This window comes from Schistocerca cancellata, chromosome 5, assembly GCF_023864275.1.
Source record: "Schistocerca cancellata isolate TAMUIC-IGC-003103 chromosome 5, iqSchCanc2.1, whole genome shotgun sequence".
Lineage (NCBI taxonomy): Eukaryota > Metazoa > Arthropoda > Insecta > Orthoptera > Acrididae > Schistocerca > Schistocerca cancellata.
The window spans coordinates 222,061,051-222,080,678 of record NC_064630.1 but is presented as its reverse complement, the minus strand read 5'-3'; the positions used below and the strand labels follow the sequence as shown (position 1 = coordinate 222,080,678).

General features: G+C 42.7%; 1 protein-coding gene across 1 annotated transcript; it reads right to left on the bottom strand.

Moving 5' to 3' along the window:
- Positions 1–2,752: 2,752 nt before the first annotated feature.
- On the bottom strand, positions 2,753–19,335 carry LOC126187630 (uncharacterized). The gene is made up of 3 exons (XM_049928828.1): positions 18,656–19,335; positions 6,032–6,154; positions 2,753–2,955 (listed from the first exon to the last, which is right to left on the bottom strand). The coding sequence occupies exons 1-2, from the start codon at positions 19,300–19,302 to the stop codon at positions 6,085–6,087; spliced, it is 717 nt and encodes a 238-aa protein (XP_049784785.1). The 5' UTR covers positions 19,303–19,335; the 3' UTR covers positions 2,753–2,955; positions 6,032–6,084.
- Positions 19,336–19,628: the final 293 nt, after the last annotated feature.

The window sequence follows — 19,628 nt, the reverse complement described above, 5'->3', positions numbered from 1 at the left end:
AAGATAAACAAAAATTTTAAATAAGGGGGAACGTTAGCGTTTTATTTCCCAACTACGCAGGCGTCATTGACACAAGTTCGGATTTGGGAGAACAGTGAAGGAATTCAGCCGTGTTCTTTTCAAATGAACCATCCCGACATTTGGTTTGAGTTATTTAGGAAAATTCACGAAACGATCGGATGGGGATCTCAACTGCCGTCCTCAGTAACGAAAGTCCAAGTTCCCACCAAACAGCTAGCTCGGTCAGTCTCAGAGTTAATACTCACTCAATGATTTGTGCAGAGAACCGTTCAAAACCTGGTAAGATACAGAAAATACTACAGGAAATAAACGAAATGAGCAACTAACGCTCCAAATGTAACATTACTGTCGTTACTTGTCACCTTGTTCAATGAAACACTCACCTATCACACTTGTTGTGCTGTTGTAAAGAGAATGCATAGCCACACCAAAATTGGCAATGGGAATCGACAACACAGACATTAGCGACAGGTCACTGCTTTTTGCAACGACAAATGGCAGGAAGAGCTCCTGAAGACCAAGCCTCCCCTCTCAGCACGCAGTGCCCTCACACCGAGGTCAATATAGCGTCAAGTTAGCATGAGTTCCACACAGTTCGTGGCCTCATCTGAATGAGTCAATATCACAGCACAGGAACAACGTGATAGTCACTCATGTACTTTTTAATTTAAATATGGAACATTGTACTGAAAGAGAACAGTTTGTTAATTCGTGCATCAAGTGATGTGACCTCATAGGCCTTTCTGGCTTAATAAGTCTTAGAAGTCTCCTAGTTTTTGCTGCAGGATCCTAAATTCAACTTGATTCAGTATTTTGGCGACCCAGCCGTCTGCCATCTTCAGGAGATTGCTGCAGATGCTGTGTCCCGCAATGATGAACAATGAACATTCGGCTAATAATGCAGCATGACCGCGACTAACTAATGATTTGAGAAAGAAATACACCGACGTCATAATGCAGTAATGATTTCAGAATAAATGGCGCCCGAGAAAGTGACCGAGGTTTACTTTAATATTTCATATTAAAATTTTAGCACGCAGCACACCTCAAACACGTGTCGCTTAAGTACTCTTGTTGCATTATACCGATACGAAGATCCAGGATACATTGTATCTAACATCTGAAGTGATGCAAAATAAGGTACGCCAACTGCCGACAGGCAGTTACCACACGTTAGATGATTAGTTAGTGCCTGTTTCCGGACCAGAATCTTTTGAAGTATTCTCAATTGTACAATAACGCGTCTGACGACAGTGATACGTGCCTCGGGAGATGCCGGTATGTATAGCTCACATGAGATCTGCTAACTCTCTGATAAACAAAAATATAAATATGAATTTCTTTTCAAATCCGGTGCAGTTATCTGGTTTTAGGTCGGAAAGATGTACAAACATATCTTGAAAGTCAGAATCGTTTAGCAGTCTCGAAACTCAATCTAATACACGTATGTAGTCACGTTGCGGGAACTTCAACGCAACCTGCGATATCTGAGTGGAAAACCTGTATGACGTACCATTCTGTAAGAGACTGATTGTCATCTAACAGATATGCTGAACGACTTACAAACATTTCCATCTTATGTCATTCAGTATGCCGTACCTTCCATTCCTATACACCCCTTCGTGTACACATAAAACTGCCAAAACTATCATTTATCTTGAAACGCCCCTTAGAAAAATGATACATGACTGTGCTTAAATTGACACACAATATTTTTTAGCGCAACGCAATCTGATTTTTAATAATCCCTACAAAAGAATGGCCCTGACTAACATTAAAATATACGTTTCACAAACCACTTACCTCACAAAAATCTTCATTGCTCGAACTACTGCAATACAGCGAGCGCCACTACTGCCAGCTAAATAAAAGATTCAAACTACTGAAGGCACTAACTACTGATAGGCATACTTAGCAAATGAAAGATTTTGCTAGAGAACAAACAACGTATTTACCTTAATAGTGTTCAAAAGTCAATATATATCAGTTCATGACATCCAGTCTTACAAATTTACTGTCTCTGATGGACACACGTCCAGATCATCCGCTCTCAAAACTCTGCCATCTCTCTCTCCACATCCACCACTGCTGGCGGCTCACCTCCAACTGTGCAACGCTACGCGCTGTTCACATCCAACTGCCCAACGCTACAATAGTAAATTCCAACAATGGAAACCAGACACAGACTGCACACAGAACTGCCAGTGATTTTCATACAGAGCGCTACGTGGCGTTACCAATAAAAAAAAACTAAACACCCTACTTACAATCTTACATTTCACAAACTACTTGTTCGAAAACTTAAATGGATAGTTTTATTGATGCCCTGTAAAAAATAAATTCCTTTGCCATCGTCACGAGATTTTCTCGTCCAGAACATATGTGGCTTCGTAATTTCTTCTCGTGTTAATCAATATCAGCACATAACGATCTTATTTCTCCTCATGAAATTTATTAGCTTTCTGTCAACAGTATCTTTAGAGACATAGCAACAGCACAGATTCTTCTTGAAGGGAGGTAAAAGTTCTAACAAGATGTTCAAGGAAAGAACAGGAACTGCTGCTAAGTGGAATGGAACTTGAAACCAATTCCTCCTTAATAGTATTTGGTGCAGTGCGATGTCTGCGTCCAACTTTCAAAGTAATTTATATGAGAATTCAATTGAATACTAATAACTGATGTATACAGAATAAGATTGCGGTCTGGCAAAATAAAGGTATTTTTGTTTCAGTTTTGTAGTTTAAATTTTTTATTGTTACCACACAAATACAAAACTTTGGTTTTCTGTTTTGTTAGACTCTTCACATGACGGCATAAAACAAATTGCTCTTCAGATCATAGACTGAATTCCTCTCTTTATGGACTTCAGTATGACACCAAACTGGGAAAATGTCCAGACATATTGTGCGAATTGAGGATTTTCTCCGATGTTGCCTGTAAGGAAGAAAAATAAAGCTTTGAACTGTTTATAGGATTATTATGTTTATACAGAGTATCCCATTAGGAATGATCAATATTTTAGCACATAACAGGAACGATCATTCAAGCAAAAATGTCCTGTAAACATGGGTTGTATAATGCTTGTCTTTGGAGCTATGACCACTTCTCCGTCTTCGATAATGTAAAAGAAATCTTTTCTGAGGCAAGCTCTTTGCTTTTCATATCTTGGCAGAGATAGTATGCCTTAAGTATTAAGAGCTCTTGCTCATATTCGCTTCTGCGAAACACATAGCTCTTAAGGTACGTATTTTAGAACCATGTTTACTAGACTTCCTTGCTCCGAGTGATTGTTCCTGTCAGGTCCCTGAATACTGAAAATTCCTCATGGGACACAATGATAATGTTACAAATATATTACGAACTGTAGCACAGTAACTACGGACAATGAGGTGTCATTCCAATGAGTGAGAGACAAGTATTCAGTAGCACAGTTTTACATTTTAACAGGAAGTGCATTTCCTATGGCACGATTCTCTGGTCACAGTTGGGCATCCCTCGCAGCTAAAAGAGACATAGGCGTGCCAAAATTTGTTATTCTGTTGCGGAATTGGTGCGAGAGACATGTTCACCCTAAATCGTTCCGCAGAAACATGGATAGAGAGGGACCAGAGAAGGTCCATGCTTGCTAAGGTCAACAAAGAGTTTAGGAATACGCTTTTGCGAACATATTAGAGGAGCTCTTCTCAGATCCCTGTGAAACCTTAAATCTTTCACAGACAACATACAGTCAAGCCTTGTCCAATACAGAGCAAGTGCTAGATTGGAACCCTGTCTCAGTCCGTTCTCTACTACTGACGTCCTTCCGTGTCCTTTGACTCTTACGACTGCCATCTTGTTGATGTACAAGTTGTAGATAATCTTTCGCACCTTACGTTATATCCCTCAAACATTCGGAGCTTTAGATTGTTCCAGTCGACACTGGCGAAATATTTTTCTAAAAGTATTACAACAGTGAGCTTGTCCCATTTTCTCTAGCTCTGTACTGCTGATTTTTAAAAAATAATTAAACGTTCTAGCCTACTGGTAGTGCTGAGTCATCTCTGGCTCGTCGTACAATGGAACGTTGCATGCTGCATGCGGCAGTACAAGGTGTCCGTGTAGATTCTGCCTGGAGAGACTGACCTCCTCTAGTGTACCACAGGAAGATGTCATGCGAGAGTTCACTACGATAAGTACCACATGCTGTACACAGTATCTGTAATTTCAAAAGTCGACAAAACGCCACGAAAGTGCACTGGGCTGCATTTTCCTATATACAGTAACATATCCACACTAGGCTTTCCTACTGCTGTCTTGGACGCATTGTCACCGAGATAAATTAAAATTAGCTCGAATTTCCCTGAGCCCATCAAGATTTTAGGCAGAATTTCCTTGGTTGAAGGTCTGCGTGGTAGCTGTGTGGTCTAGGGCGCATTGCCACGGATCGCTCGACTCCCCCTGTCGGAGTTTCGAGTCCTCCCTCGGGCATGGTTGTGTGTTTTGTCCTTAGCGTAAGTTAGTTTCAGTAAGATTAAGTAGTGTGTAAGTCTAGGGACCGATGACCTCAGCAGTTAGGTCCCATAGGAACTTACCACCACTACTGCCTTGGTTGAAAAACAAACGCTCAGGCTTGTAGCCCTCTCCACATATTCCATAGACGGTAACCTCCTGTCTCAGTCCCGTTTCGCTGGGATATGGTGTAAACAGACAGCCCTATCTTAGAACAAGTGTGCTGTGTTATGAACTTCATTCTCAAGACAGGTTTCAAGCGGCACTCCAAGCTAGTATATCCTGTACGAGCTCATTTATCTTTTCATGAGCCCTGCACCCTACATCCATTTGAAATTTTTTACCGTGGTCTGCTATTTTCTCACACACATACCTCCGTCCGTCACCAGATCGACGATTTTTTGATGTCTCAGGATCAACCCTATCAGGCAACCTCTTCTTTTAAAGTTGTGCCATAAATTTTATTTTTCTCCAATTAGTTCCCTTACCTCTGCATTACTTTTTCTACATATCAATGTAATATCTGCTTTGATCTGTTACAGCGCATTTCGAAAGCTTCTATTCTGCTGTTCTCTGTACTGTTTATCGTTCACACTGTGTTATACTATAGAAAAGTATTTCAGGAAAAGCTTCATAATACTAAATTTATATTAGCTGATAAACTACGAGAGCGTGCAGAAAATAAATGCCTCCGAATTTCTTATGTAAAACCTCTTAAAGCTTTTTTTTAAATAAGACACGCGTTATTAACATTCTACATGTTTATTCTTCATATCTTACTCCCTTGCTCTCTTATTTCTCAACATTGTCGCCTTGGCGAAGATCACATTTCTTCTAACGAGAGACAAGCTTATTGATACCGCCACTGTAGAATGTTTGTTGACAGAGCCACCTCACGTCACGGAAGGTCTCTAACAGATGAAAATTGGATGGGGCCAAGTCGAGACTGTAGGCAGGTGTCTCAAGGCTTGTGCGCCGAAGAAGAGTATGCTGCGTGTGTGGACGAATTCTTCAAAATCGAAGCTCGATTACGGGAGGCAGTTGCTCACGCACCGCTACGTTATACGCTAGAATTCGGACCCCTCTAGTAGTTCAAATGGCTCTGAGCACTATGTGACTTAACATGTGAGGTCATCAGTCCCCTAGACTTAGAACTACTTAAACCTAACTAACCTAAGGACATCACACACATCCATGCCCGAGGCAGGATTCGAACCTGCGACCGCAGCAGCAGCGCGGTTCCGGAGTGAAGCGCCTAGAACCGTTCGGCCACAGCGGCCGGCTTCCCATCTAGTGGCAGAAGGCTGTAAACCGTAGACGTGAAAAATAGTGATGTAGAATGCCAGTAACAATTCTTTTCCTTAAAATCCATTAAGAGCTTCCACGTAAAAATTCGGAGGTATTACTTTTCAGCACTCCCGAGTGCCTCCATTTTTCGGGAAGCTGGCACAATAATTCCTCTATGTACGTTATCACTAACTTTTGCAGTGCAAGCGCCTCTCAATAGAACACAGTAATTTACCTGTTGATGAGAAATCCTGGCTGGTCCCCGCGCATCTTGCGGAGCTGGTCCCTCTAGCCGCGTCCGCCGTTGAGCTTCCTCCTCTGAGTCTCTGTATGAATCCTGGCTGCAGCCGCCGCAGCGCTGCAAGGAGCAGGACTGCAGGTTACACTGATGCACCATCTCCCTACCACTAACACATTATTCACAGAAAGGAATCAGGAAATTATTAACCGAATCAGTACTAGCTGTATGTTCACTTGAAGTAGAAAACACGTTCCGGAAGAAACATATTTCTTCATTCAGTTTGTGAGGAGCCAATTTTCCGCTACCGAGCACCTTCACTAAGAAGAAAATATTCTGTAACGTAACATGTTGCGAACACAAAAGTTTTTAAATAATATTCCAGTTCCATTACTGAATGTACTTCAAGTTTCGGCAGTAAAAACATTTATTTTGCCACAATGCCTTATTATCCCACGAAACAGATTAAAAAATGCATATGCCTTGTTGACCAGACGAAACGTTGCAACGTAACTTCCTGTCTACCGTATGCTTAGTATTCTCTCGTGCAATAACATTAACAATACCAAATAAAATGCCAATTAATTTTCCAGTTAAAGATGACACAGTCGTATGATTCAAGGAAATAAATTATAAAGGAATGAAATGTGTCAGACAGGGAGACTGACTATTCGCGACAGGTTATTGATCCCATAAACTAGACAGAGTGAATATCTTGATGAATTTCCTCACAAGTCTAGAAAACACTAGACTAGTGTCTCTTCTACATCCTTCAAAAATACTCACTAGCCTACAGAAATACTCATAGCACAGATTTCACGATTCGTCAAACTGCGTGGTGTACGAGTCTCTCATCAATATGAGGTTACGTAACTCGTCATGACAGGAAAGACATCAGCAGCCACTAGCAATTTTTTTTAATCTTATGGGACTTAACTGCTAGGTTCATCAGTTCCTAAGCCTACACACTACTTAACCTAAAGTATCCTAAGTACAAACACACACACCCATGCCCGAGAGAGGGGGGGGGGGGGGGACTCGAACCTCCGCCGGGACCACTAGTAAAATTATAAAACCAGCAGGACCTGTGAGGTGCGACAATGTGCAGATGTCTCTGTAGAAGCGACAACAACGCAAGGAAAAGAGGAATAATTGGTGGTTTTTGAGAAAATGATTTAGTTCATTGTTATTACTATTACTCTGTAGTTACGCTGTTGCTTTAGTGTTCAACAGTACTTGTATTTAATGAAATTTGTTTCTTACATAATCGATGGGTTGAACACAAGTAAACTAAGGTCACAAAGAAATTACACAGGTTCGCTAAATATTAAAGATATGCTTGTATTTTACCGTTTTCAGCAAGTCATTACTTTCGGCAGATCCTCACAATTGTTCGTTAATGTGAAAAATGTGAAGTTGTACCGTAGTTCAGGGTTCACATTAACTGTAGGTCCTCTTGTAACTGACTCGGTAGGTTAGTTCAAATGCTCTAAGAAGGCAACGGCATGCCACCTTCAGTACGACCGTGAATAGTACAGCTGTGTGCTGTTCAAACCAGTCTTTGCGTTGATGGTAATTGCTTTCTCTTTTATGTAAGAAAACAATATCGACATCTATGAACAGACGTTTACCGCAATAAAAGTACATTTCATCGCAAAGAATGGTAAACTGATATCTATCGATGCCAGTGGCTTAGTGAATCCGCTAATTGAACATTCTCGGTATAATTAACAATTCGGACGAAAAAAATACTTCCAATGGACAGTAAGCCACTCCTTACGAATACATTCCAGTTTAAAAGATCCTCGCTGTTCTATCCGCATAAAGCTGATTTATGTCAGAAAATGAGTCCTAGCTTCCGAAATAGCCTGCCGACCATTTTCTTCCGCAGTGAAGTCAGTGCTGGTGCGGTACTGATTACGAATGCATGTGGTCATTGATTCTGAAATTTCAAGTGGGCAACAGAATCAGTTTTACATTCCTGACATGGTCACTCTGGGGCGACCTGCACTGTGCGATAATTGAAGAAAACTTCACAAATACAGCAAATTATTGGATGACAGCTTTCTACAGAGTTACGCTGTCATAGATCCGATGACGACAATATAGCTCTGTCAAAACAGGTCATTCAGTAAAATGATTTTCAGCGATCTGGGATTGCGAAGTTTTCTTCAGTTATTGCCATCATTTTTATCATGGCGTAGGAGCGATTTGAATGTAGAAATGCTGGATCAATCTTAGTAACTGTCACCTACAAATAAGATGGAAACTATGGCCGAAATATGTATTGAGAATAAAACACATGTTAGTAAAATATCAAGAGTCTATTATAAAACATGAATCAACAGTTCTATGCAGATATAAGCAGTAGGAGAAGAGGGTAACATTCAATATGTAAAGGAAACAAGAGAGAACAATTACAATGAAATACCAAGGGAGATGTTCTCGAGTTAAAGAGGTGTATGACACAGATGAAGTATTTCTCGTCTACTCTTTATCCTAGTCTTGGTAGAAGCGGTGAGGCAAATCAAAGACAAAAAAAAAATCAGAACTAGGCTTAAAATCCAGTGTGGAAAGATATCAGTATTGAAATTCAAGTTGGTATTAGTATCCTTGGTGACAGTAAGGCGACAAGAACAGATATTTCAGGAAATTATATTGATAATCCTATGTGTGTCGCATGTGTAAATTATCAGAAGATTACACTGTGTTTGTTTTTATTAGGGATCGTGAAATTTCAATTCGTCGGCGATATGACTTTCTTTAATAGCATTTAAGTATAGTACATCGAGAACGTATAGAAGTAAGAGTTAAGAATTTAATAAATAAAAACTCACTGATTCTGTCAGTAACCGACAAGCGATTTCTACTTTTCTTTTTTAGCGCTCTTGTCCGCACTTCAGTTGGAGCCTGTTGACCTTGACCACTAAGTCATTATCGCACTCGATCCGCGCAGTACAGACAAACTCTTCGACATGCAATAGATTCCGCATACCCGCAAATGGGGGCTAGAGCAGCAGCGGAGCGGCAATCAGCTGAATAGGTGTCGAATTCTTTCTACAGGTACATTTCATAAGTAGAGCACTTGCCCGCGAAAGGTCCGGCACACAAAAATGGTTCACATGGCTCTGAGCACTATGGGCTTAACTGCTGTGGTCATCAGTCCCCTAGAACTTTGAACTACTTAAACCTAACTAACCTAAGGACATCACACACATCCATGCCCGAGGCAGGATTCGAACCTGCGACCGTAGCAGTCGCGTGGTTCCAGACTGTAGCGCCTAGAACCTCTCGGCCACTCCGGTCGGCGTCCGGCACACATTTTTAATCTCCTGGGAAGTTTCATATCAGCGCACACTCCGCAGCAGAGTGAAAATTTCATTCTTGAAACCTTTATTAAGTGTCTAACAGTGGTGTACGAGTGGCCCCGAGGTTGTTGCTGAACTCGGTGGAGGGGGGGGGGGGGTTCTTAGAGGAGCTCTTTCCAGTTTTATTTACGCATTCTTCAGTGCTGCAACCTAACCCCCCTCCCATGATCATGTCACAGGGTAAAGGAGATATTGATGATTGAAAAAGCAGATACACTCATTGCTGCTTAAGATCACATTCAAATTTTGTCGAATAGTTTTGTATAGTCCGTAGTGTCTGCACCGTGTATATCAGAGCGTGCTACACTCCAAAGGAGTCAGATCGCTTTCAAGCGTTTGCAGCCCCACGATGTCCTTAGCGGAAGGATGAATCGTCCGAGGGCTGTCAACAGTGTCGAACGTTGTCAAGAACATCATCACGTTGCTCATCACACAACGAACTGCCGTTTTATACCACGGAATGTGCGTGAATCAACGCCCCAAGAGAAGGGATGGTTTCATGACCGCCCTTTGCGCAACCTCCTGACGTCTTTCAAGTCGGGTTTGTGTGGAGGAGTGTCTGATGTGTTTTTCTCTGTCACCCATAACAGTTCCGTGCGATTTCGATGCTGGGTGTGGTACCAGTACTGTTTACCCTTCACTACAACCCGCAGCTCTCCATCCTGATTTAGGTTTTCCGTGATTTCCCAAACCTGCTTTAGTCAAATCTCGGTCTGGTTCCTTTGAAAGGGCACGACCGACTTCCTTCCGTAATCCGATGGGACCGATAACCTCGCCGTTTGGTCCCCTCCGCAGATCAACCAACCAACCAAACTTTCACTACTTGTTCGTGATATGAAGGACGTTCATAGGTCCTGTTTACACAAAAACAAGTAATCTAACGATCTATTGACACAAGACTTGAAAACTGAATGGGAATGACAGAGAGAGGGATGAGAATTCTTAGTACCTATTATGAAACTGCATAATCGACGGGTAGCGCAAATTTTCTATGGAGCGACATTACAATATCAGGTTTAGTCGACAGTGAAAGAGGAAAAATTACAACAATCAACAGTCGGGATTCATTGCTCTGTACTAGAAGAAGCACTTTGCGCTAAATTTACAGTCTTTGAGTACGTGAAGAAATAGTCACTACGAATAGTAAAATTTTTGAAGTCGCATGCATGATTTCACAGTTTTAGATGGAAGTGAAGGAAGGTATGGACACTCTATATATAACTGTATGTACGTTTGTTAAGTAAGGAGAGTAACTGGAATGATTTTTCGATTAAGAATTTATGAAGAACAAAGGAATGGGAAAGTACAACGTCCAGAATGGGCTGCAGACCTCTCGTTGTATGTGGACTTGGCTGCACACTGTCCACAATAAGACACTGCAAGGTGAGAAACAACTTATTTCTGATTTGATGAGGATACAAGGGACAAATTCTGACTAATTCATACCACTTCCCTAAGGTCACTGGTGTTAAAGAAAACGTGAGATTAGAAGAATTAATTGTGGCCTTGAAAGAATTACTTGGACAGTTTTCCGAAAATTTTGAAGACAACGGCAATCTTACATCTGTTTTGGATCTGCGTTTGAGACTGTTTGCCTTTTCAGCTGAAAGCGCTCCTGTGCATGTGCTGAGGTAATTGATTTATCTGTAATATAATTTTCGTTTTAAAGACAAATCCTTTTATGTTAAAACGGTGCAGGACGTTTACGTCGTTTTCCTCAGGTAGAGTTTCGACGTCTCCATAATGAGGTTTCAAAGGTACTATTATATTTCGACCAACATATGAGTGTGAAAAACCTTTTTTCGATTACGAAACTAAATAAGTCACTATTACATGGACGTCTGAGTGCGAAAACTGTGTAATTTTCAGCGCCTGTCCACGTGCTGACGGTCCCTACCAAATAAAAATTATATTACGTATTCATTGCGCCAAAAATAATGAAATACGGTTGGTAGTTTGTTTTGTTTGTGGCACATGTTGTTGAGGAATGTGAAATATTGTAAGTAGGCTGTTTAGGTTTTTACGTTGGTAGCGCCACGTAGCGCTCTGTATGAAAATCACTGACTGTGTTGTGTGCAGACTGTGGCTGGTTGGCATTGTTGGAATATTTGCTATTGTAGTGTTGGGCAGTTAGATGTGAAGAGGGCGTAGCGTTGCGCAGTTGGAGGTGAGCCGCCAGCAGTGGAGGATGTGTAGAGAGAGAGATGCCAGAGTTTTGAGAGGTTGCTATAAGCCGACGACAAGGACGTGTGTCCGCCAGAAAAAGGAAATTTTATAATAAAAGAGAAAAATATTGTGTGTCAGTTTTGTGATGATCAGAATAAGTAAAGAGGGAAATGTCTGAGTACGTTCAGTTTTACTCAGCTGTGTTTGTATCAAATAACATAGAAGTTTACCAGCACAGTAAATCATAATTTTACTAATGGGACGTTTCAATATAAAACCAAGCCCGTGAGCAGTGCGACTGCACTGCCATTTAAATGTGGTGCATTCGCAGGTTCCTCCGCCACCCCCTCCTCACCCACAAATGGTTCAAATGGCTCTGAGCACTATGCGACTTAACTTCTGAGGTCACGAATCCCCTAGAGCTTATAACTAATTAAACCTAACTAACCTAAAGACATCACACACATCCATGCCCGAGGCAGGATTCGAACCTGCGACCGTAGCGGTCGCTCGGTTCCAGGCTGCTGCGCCTAGAACCGCACGGCCACTCCGGCCGGCGCTCACCCACAGACAGCTTGCTGTGGAGGTGGGAGAATTGGGTAGCGAGGTTGAGCGCCACGGCACTCGTGTTCGGGCATGCCTAACGGTCCGAATTCTTGTCCACCTCTGTACTAATGTTTTCAACACATGTAAAATATTTATCAGGCAGCGTCAGCGGCGATGTGGTCCTGTACTGGAAAACATCAGCATTGGACCATTGTGAACAGATGCAGAAAGATATGTACATAAGTTCCACCTAAGATAATGAATGGTAGGTCTTCTTAAATGTGGATAAATGTAAGATAATGCCCAAAATAAGGAGGTACCGTATACCAGCACCCCACTACAAGATTAGTGGGTAACGTGTCGGGTATAACCCATGGTAGAAAAATTTGGAGGCCATTCTAATCAGCGATACGGAATGAGACTGTCACATAAAACTATTTCTCACGAAGATGAATACAGGACTTTTGGATGGTTCTGGGAAAATAAAATGCATCTGTGAGGTCAATCACATACAAGACAGCAGAGTTTTGTTACAGTGTTGGGAGATGTGATCAAGTCGCCATAACAGCAGATAATGATTTCAGAGATGCCATGCCGGGATCACAATTGGTCTGAATAGTGACAGTGTAACGGAAATGCTTGGGGAACTTAAATCAGAATACTTAGTAGGAATACGAAATAGTTCTAGCAAAATCCTATTGCGTGAATTTGGCTAACGCGAGTCCGAAGAATATTGTGCACCAGTTTCGGCGTCAACATCGTACATCAGGCGCTGTGTTTGTGTGAATTAGGTAAAAGAGATTAGTGTACATGCGGAAACATGTGGACAGACATTTTAGACTCGCTGAGTACGCTAATGAAATTGAAAAGAAAATGGTTATTAGTGATACTTGTACCCTCCGCTGTACAGCGTAAACTGGCCCATGGAGTATCTGTACAGATGTATAAATACTAAACTATGTGTACTATTTATTAAATGATCCTCGCATAGAGATTAAAATATAAGCAAAGTGGTAGCCAGAACTGAAGAGAGTGGCTCCTGAAAGAAATTCGTTGTGTGTCAAATAAAATCAGTGAGAAGTTTTTCCAGTACATCTACATCTGCATACATATTGCGCAAGCCACCGTACGGTGCATGGTGGAGGGTACAGTGTACCACTACAAGTCTTTTGCTTTCCTGTTCCATTTGCAAATAGAGATATGCGGAAACGACAGCCTATATGTCTGACTTCTTTTATGTTATCTTCGTGGTCCTTACGCGAAATATACTGTACGTTGACGGCAGTACAATCGTTCGGAAGTCAATTTCAAATGCCAGTCCTCTAAATTAACTCAGTAGTGTTCCTCGTAAAGAACATCGCCTGTCCTCAAGGAATTCCCACTGAGTTCCCGAAGCATCTCCGTAGCTCTTCCATGTTTATTCAGACCTACCGGTAACAGACATAGCAGCCCGCCTCTAAATGACTTGAATGTCTTCCTTTAATCTGACCCGGTGGGGAACCCAATCAACCGAGCGGTACTCAAGAATAGGTCGCACATGCGGTCTCTTTTACAGATGAACCACACTTTTCCAGACTTCTCCCAATAAACCGAAGACCATTCGCTCATGTAGTGCATGTTTCTACGCACAGATGTCGCTTTATCTACTTGCTGGGATACTCTGTACCGGCACATTCTAGTGCTCTTTCCACAGCTTGCAAGCCAACCATGGGAAGATATTTCGCGTATTAAACATTTAAAATACTGTCACAGTCTACTCATTGAGACGTCTACTTTTATGTTAAGTTTAATCCAGTAAGACAAGTAATACAGTTAACTACCGTGGGTTTTTATTAAGGCAGCTTGACTGACGGCACGTAAATACGCGTAATGTTTTTGATCTAGTATTTAAGAAAGAGAGCACTTAGCGACTTCCAACGAACCTTATTCATGATTTCAAATAACATTAAACTAATGCAAGGTTTCCTATAACTAATTCTCGGTGCCCTCAGTTACACCCACATAATTTAGGTCTCACTGACCTCTTAACAGAATAACCGCACACCTCTCGATGATCACCTGTTATTTCAATACCATTATTGCTATATTTTTCACCAGTTCCGTCTTAAATCTGCATAATAACCGACAATTAGATGAATGTTATGTTTTATGGACTTCAGCTGAGCGTAGCCCTTCACACATTAAAAAAAAAACCCTAAATGTATGTATACATTGAAGGAATTGGTTTAATGACCAACTTTCCTGATAATAATGTAACATGGAGCAGAATGAGGCACTAATACACAGTTAGTAAACAATAATTTTTACTTATGAAAGGAATGAATCCAAACACCTTTATCACTGGTCATGAAAAATAATAATACAGTTGATGTGTCTCATCCATTTTCTTAAGGACATTTAATTTTGCTTGCCGTTCTTCACTGTTGAGTACACTACACTCGTCTTTGTGATAAGTATTGTAGTGTCTTTCAATTGAAAACTTACGCTGGCCGCCTATTGTTCGGCGTCACAGCAAACACTGTGAGTTTTCACCAACGGCTACAAAAAAAAATTGCAGTTCCCGTCCTTGCTTTTTCACAGTACCTGCCATTTCTCAGTACTTCTCTGTTCAGGTTACGGTTACCAAGGGTAAACGAGACTGGGTATGTTGCGCTCTAGCTTGTACCACATAAACAGGGAAGTTGAGCGGCCGCCGTTCTTTTAGGACACATGTCTAATAACAGATGTCGCTGTCACTCGGTGTCGCTCGCTGTCGCACACGTGCGCACATGTGCAGCACTTCCGCACGTCTGCACACTGTGCAGCGTTTGGCCGGCCCTGGTGTAAAGCGACACACTGCTAATACTGTATCAGTGTATTACGAGTTTGGTTTTCCTACTTATCTGCACTGACGCACACGTTTCCACATTTAAAGCGGGCTGCTATTCATCAAACCAACTAGTAATTTCCCCTTAGTCACCTTGCATCTTCCACAATCACTGAACCGTCGGCACCTTGCTGTACATCATCAGCAAACAGCCGTAGAGTGCTGCTCACCCTGTCCGCCAGACCATTTATGTGTATATAAAATAAATGCCATCCTGTCACGCTTCCCTGGGGCACTCCTGACGATAGCCTTGTCTCCCATGAACACTCACCATCGAGAACAACGTGCTGGGTTCTGTCACTCAAGATATCTGCAAACCACTCACATATCTCGAAAACTATTTCGTATTCTCGTACCTTTGTTAACAGTCTGCAGTGGGACACAGTGTCAAATGCTCTTCGGAAATCTGGGAATATGAATTTGTCTATTGCCCTTCATCCGTAGTTCGTAGGAAATCAAATTAGAAAAGAGCTGAGTTTCGCACTAGATGCTTTCTACAGCCATGCTGATTCTTAGACACAAATTTTCCCGTCTCAAGGAAATTTATTATATTCGAAGTGAGAAAAGTGTTGAAATCTATGTTAATGTTCTTGGTCTGTAATTTTTCGGGTCCATTAGTTTACCCTTGAAATGAAGAAGATAGATGTAGATGATGGATACATTAATTAATAAAGACAATGTACAGAGAACACAGTTGTAGAACTAGAACACCAACGGGGAACTCTGAATACTTCGAAATAAGACAAGGACTTAGGCAATGAAGAATTCTATCTGCTACATTTTTTAATGTTTTGATGAAGGGAATGAATAGGGCAGTTAAAGATATAGTAAAATAAAAAGACAAAAAGATCATTTTTGTAGATGATATGGTAATATGGGTTGATAAAGAGGTAGATGTACAGTTACAACTTGATGCGCGGAGGGAAATAAAGAAAAGGCATGGATTAAAAATAAACGAACATAAGAGTGAAGGAATGGTATTTGGAAGACAGCAAGGGATCAACTGAAATTTTACCTGGAATGGAGACCCCCTCAAAGTGGTAGAAAGTTTCACTTATTTAGGGAGTGAAATATCTAGGGATGGAAGAATAACTAACGAAATTAATGGGAGGCTACAGAAGGGAGGCAATTTCTACCAAACAATAAAACACCTGATTTGGAATAAGGAAGTTTCAGAAAGAGCAAAACTCCTGATGTACAAAAATTATTACTTCCCTATTGTGACCCACGGTGGAGAAACATGGACAATGACAGAAAGGGACTGGAGCAGACTGCAAGCAGGGGAAATGAAATTTCTCAGAGCAGTTAAGGGAAAAACAAGAATGGACAGAGTAAGGAATGTAAAGATTAGAAGGGACCTTAAACAAGAAAGTATGAGAGAAGAAATTGAAAAAAAAAGAGATTAAGATGGTATGTGCATGTTAAGAGGATGCATGGACAGACACTCCCCACAATTATGGAAGAACTAAAGATGGATGGGAAAAGACCTAGAGCGTGCCCAAGAACACGGTGGAAAATGGGAGTGAGAATATCTGTGGAAAGGAGAGGAGTGACCTGGCAGCAAGTGGAGGATGAAAAGTGATGGGAGGACAGAGCCACATGGAGAGGACTCGTCAGGACCCAGACCCGGCAGTACTTGGAGCGGGATCCGGATATAGAGAGATAGTTTACCCTTCTTACATACAGGAGTCACCTGCACTTTTTCCAGTCTCTTAGGAATATGCGCTGGACGAGAGATCGCAGTAAATGCACGCTAAGTAGGAGGGCAATGCCGCAGAGTGCTTCTCATTCATCAAGGAAGGCGGTCCGCTCGAGTAATGACCCGTTTTAGACACAGTGACTTTTCAGCACGCTGACAATGGAGCAGAGCTAGTTCGAACTGGGAATACTTGGCATCAGGATAGGGACTTCCCTTTACAGAATTTGCCTTAAAACTTAGATAAACCGCCTGAAAACGTCGGTATCAGTTGGGTAGTGGGAGTTATTTTCATTTTTAATGTAATTCTGGGACAGTAAGTCTTAACCTAATTTTTTAAAAGCCTAGTCTGTATAAGACAGTACTTTTTTAGGTGCCTAAAGATGGAAGTCGATGACTTTATTGACGTGTACAGTGTTCCTATGGGTCTGCCTTCCACACTATCAGCCGAGAGATTTCTGTATTCGCATTTCGGCTCCATGCCGTAAATTCCTCTCGAAATCCATGGGATAAAATAATAGAAAGTGTTTCGTATGAATATGCAACTTAAGTATCAATATTATGAAAAGGAAAGTTGCTACTCACCATATAGCGGAGATGCTGAGTCGCAGATAGGCACAACAAAGATTGTCATAAATAGTTTTCGGCCAATAAGGCCTTCGTCAAAAAAGGACTACAGACATACACACACACACACACACACACACACACACACACACACACACACACACTCACAAACGCAACTCGCTCACAAGACTGCAGTCTCAGGCAACTGGTGCCACACCAGCGTTTTGCAGTTGCTTTGAAGATAGCTCTTCCGCCAGTTAAGTCGTTCCAGAGGATTCCTCTGCCCCCTAACTACCGTTGGTTTCTTCGCAGTTAGCGATAGGATATGAAAATGAAAGATACCGTCGGGCTTCGATATCTAATAACGTTGGGGTAGGAGAAAAAAGAGAGTTGTCAAGGGAGGCAGATAGTAAACAGAGATCTGACACAGGTAAGTGGAAGATATGTCAGAATGATCTTTGTGGTTACCACCCACATGCTCACAAGAAGGAAGTCCCCTAGGGGGACTGAACCTTGTCTGGAATCTCAACAAGCTACAGTCCGAATATATCCATAAATAAAACTAAAACCACAGCGCTTTCAGATATTCACATGGTACGAACAAAAGTAGTTCAAAAATGTTCAAATGTGTGTGAAATCTTATGGGACTTAACTGCTAAGGTCATCAGTCCCTAAGCTTACACACTACTTAACCTAAATTATCCTAAGGACAAACACACACACCCATGCCCGAGGGAGGACTTGAACCTCCGCCGGGAGCAGCCGCACAGTCGATGACTGCAGCGCCCGAGACCGCTCGGCTAATCCCGCGCGGCAACAAAACTAGTCCTCGATAATAAACCGATAGGGCAGGTAAAACATCTCGAGTGTTTAGGATGCATCATATCATACGAAAAAGATACGAATATACAGAAAATCAATTAATACTAACCAGCATATGTGTGACAGAACAACAAGAACACCAAAGGGTAAATCAAGGAAAGAGACAAAACAGAAATTTTATGAAGTCACGGTAGTTTCTACTTTATTATATGGGGCGGAAAGTTGTACTCTGAGAACGAAAGATTTAAGGCAACCAGATGCATCAGGAATGAGATTTCTAAACTCTGTGAAAAACTACGCTATTGTTAACAGAAATAGAAACGAAATAGTTAGCGAAAAGTTACGGAACCAATAGCCAGAAGGCAATCCAATACAAATAAAAATGGAAAAACCCCGTAGTTCGTATATAGCCACAAAGACTCCTAAACAGGCAATACACCATAAGCCATCGGGAAAGAGAAATGTGGAAGAACCAAGGATGAGATGGTGGGACCGGAAAAGACTCTAGGCCTACTGGAGTAGCAGTATGGGAAGAAATTTCGACCGACTGACGGACTGACGTTCTCACGTCAAAAGAAAATCAGTCTGACCTGTCTTGCCTCCTGGCCGCCTCCTGAGCCCTGGACAGCTGTGGGGACCTGCCGTAACGCCTGCGGCCGAGCCCGCCGCTCCTGGACAGCGGCGGCAGGTCGTACCAGGCGCGCAGCAGCAGCGCGCCGCCCGGCAGGCGCTTGTAGCCCTCGAGCAGCTGCAGCTTGCCCGCGTCTGCGCGCGAGTCGGCTTCGGCCACCATGCGGCACCTCCTCCTCACGCCGTCGCGCAGGATCACGAACTCGGCACCCTGCGGCTCCTCCAGGTCGCCGGAGCTGGGGTCGCACTGCAGCTTGCGGTTCGGCCTCACGATCTCCGGGTACATGGACACCAGCCGGCGGAAGCGGTACGCGTCCGTGGTGCCGCGGTAGTCGCGCATGTTGTACGTGATGAACTTGCACGTGTAGTCCAGGCCCAGCAACCTGTCCAGCTGGAAGAAGACGCCTCTGCTTCCGGAGGGCGGTTGTTCGCCTTCGAAGCAGCCGATTTCCGTCGTCTTGGGGAAGTAGACCAGGAGCTGCGGCTGCGGCTGTGGTTGCATTTCTGACTCGAGACCTAGGACGTCGTGGTCGGAGGGCACGTAGGCCGCCGCCGGGACGACTACGGCGGCACCGACAGCCAGCAGGAGGTACGACACGGCGGACATCTCAGGAAGTGAGCGAGCGCGCCGCAGCCGCGATCTCCTTTATTGAGTCAGAGCAGGAGGAAGTGCGTCGCTGCGCCGCCGACCGGTCGCGGTGGTTACCCGCCAGTTTGTCTCTGCTCCACTACCGTGCCGTGCCCAGGTCACTGACCAGCAGTGGTTCGTCCAGTTTGCTACTACTCACGTCTGGCGTTCCCCTCAAAACTGCGGTACACATACGGCTTCCAGGTGGTTTGTAACGAGTAATCACATTTTCACTGGCCGAGCGAAGATTTTCGCTGCAAAGCGAAGTGCTTCGTGCCATGTCAGAATAATTAAGGGTTTTATAT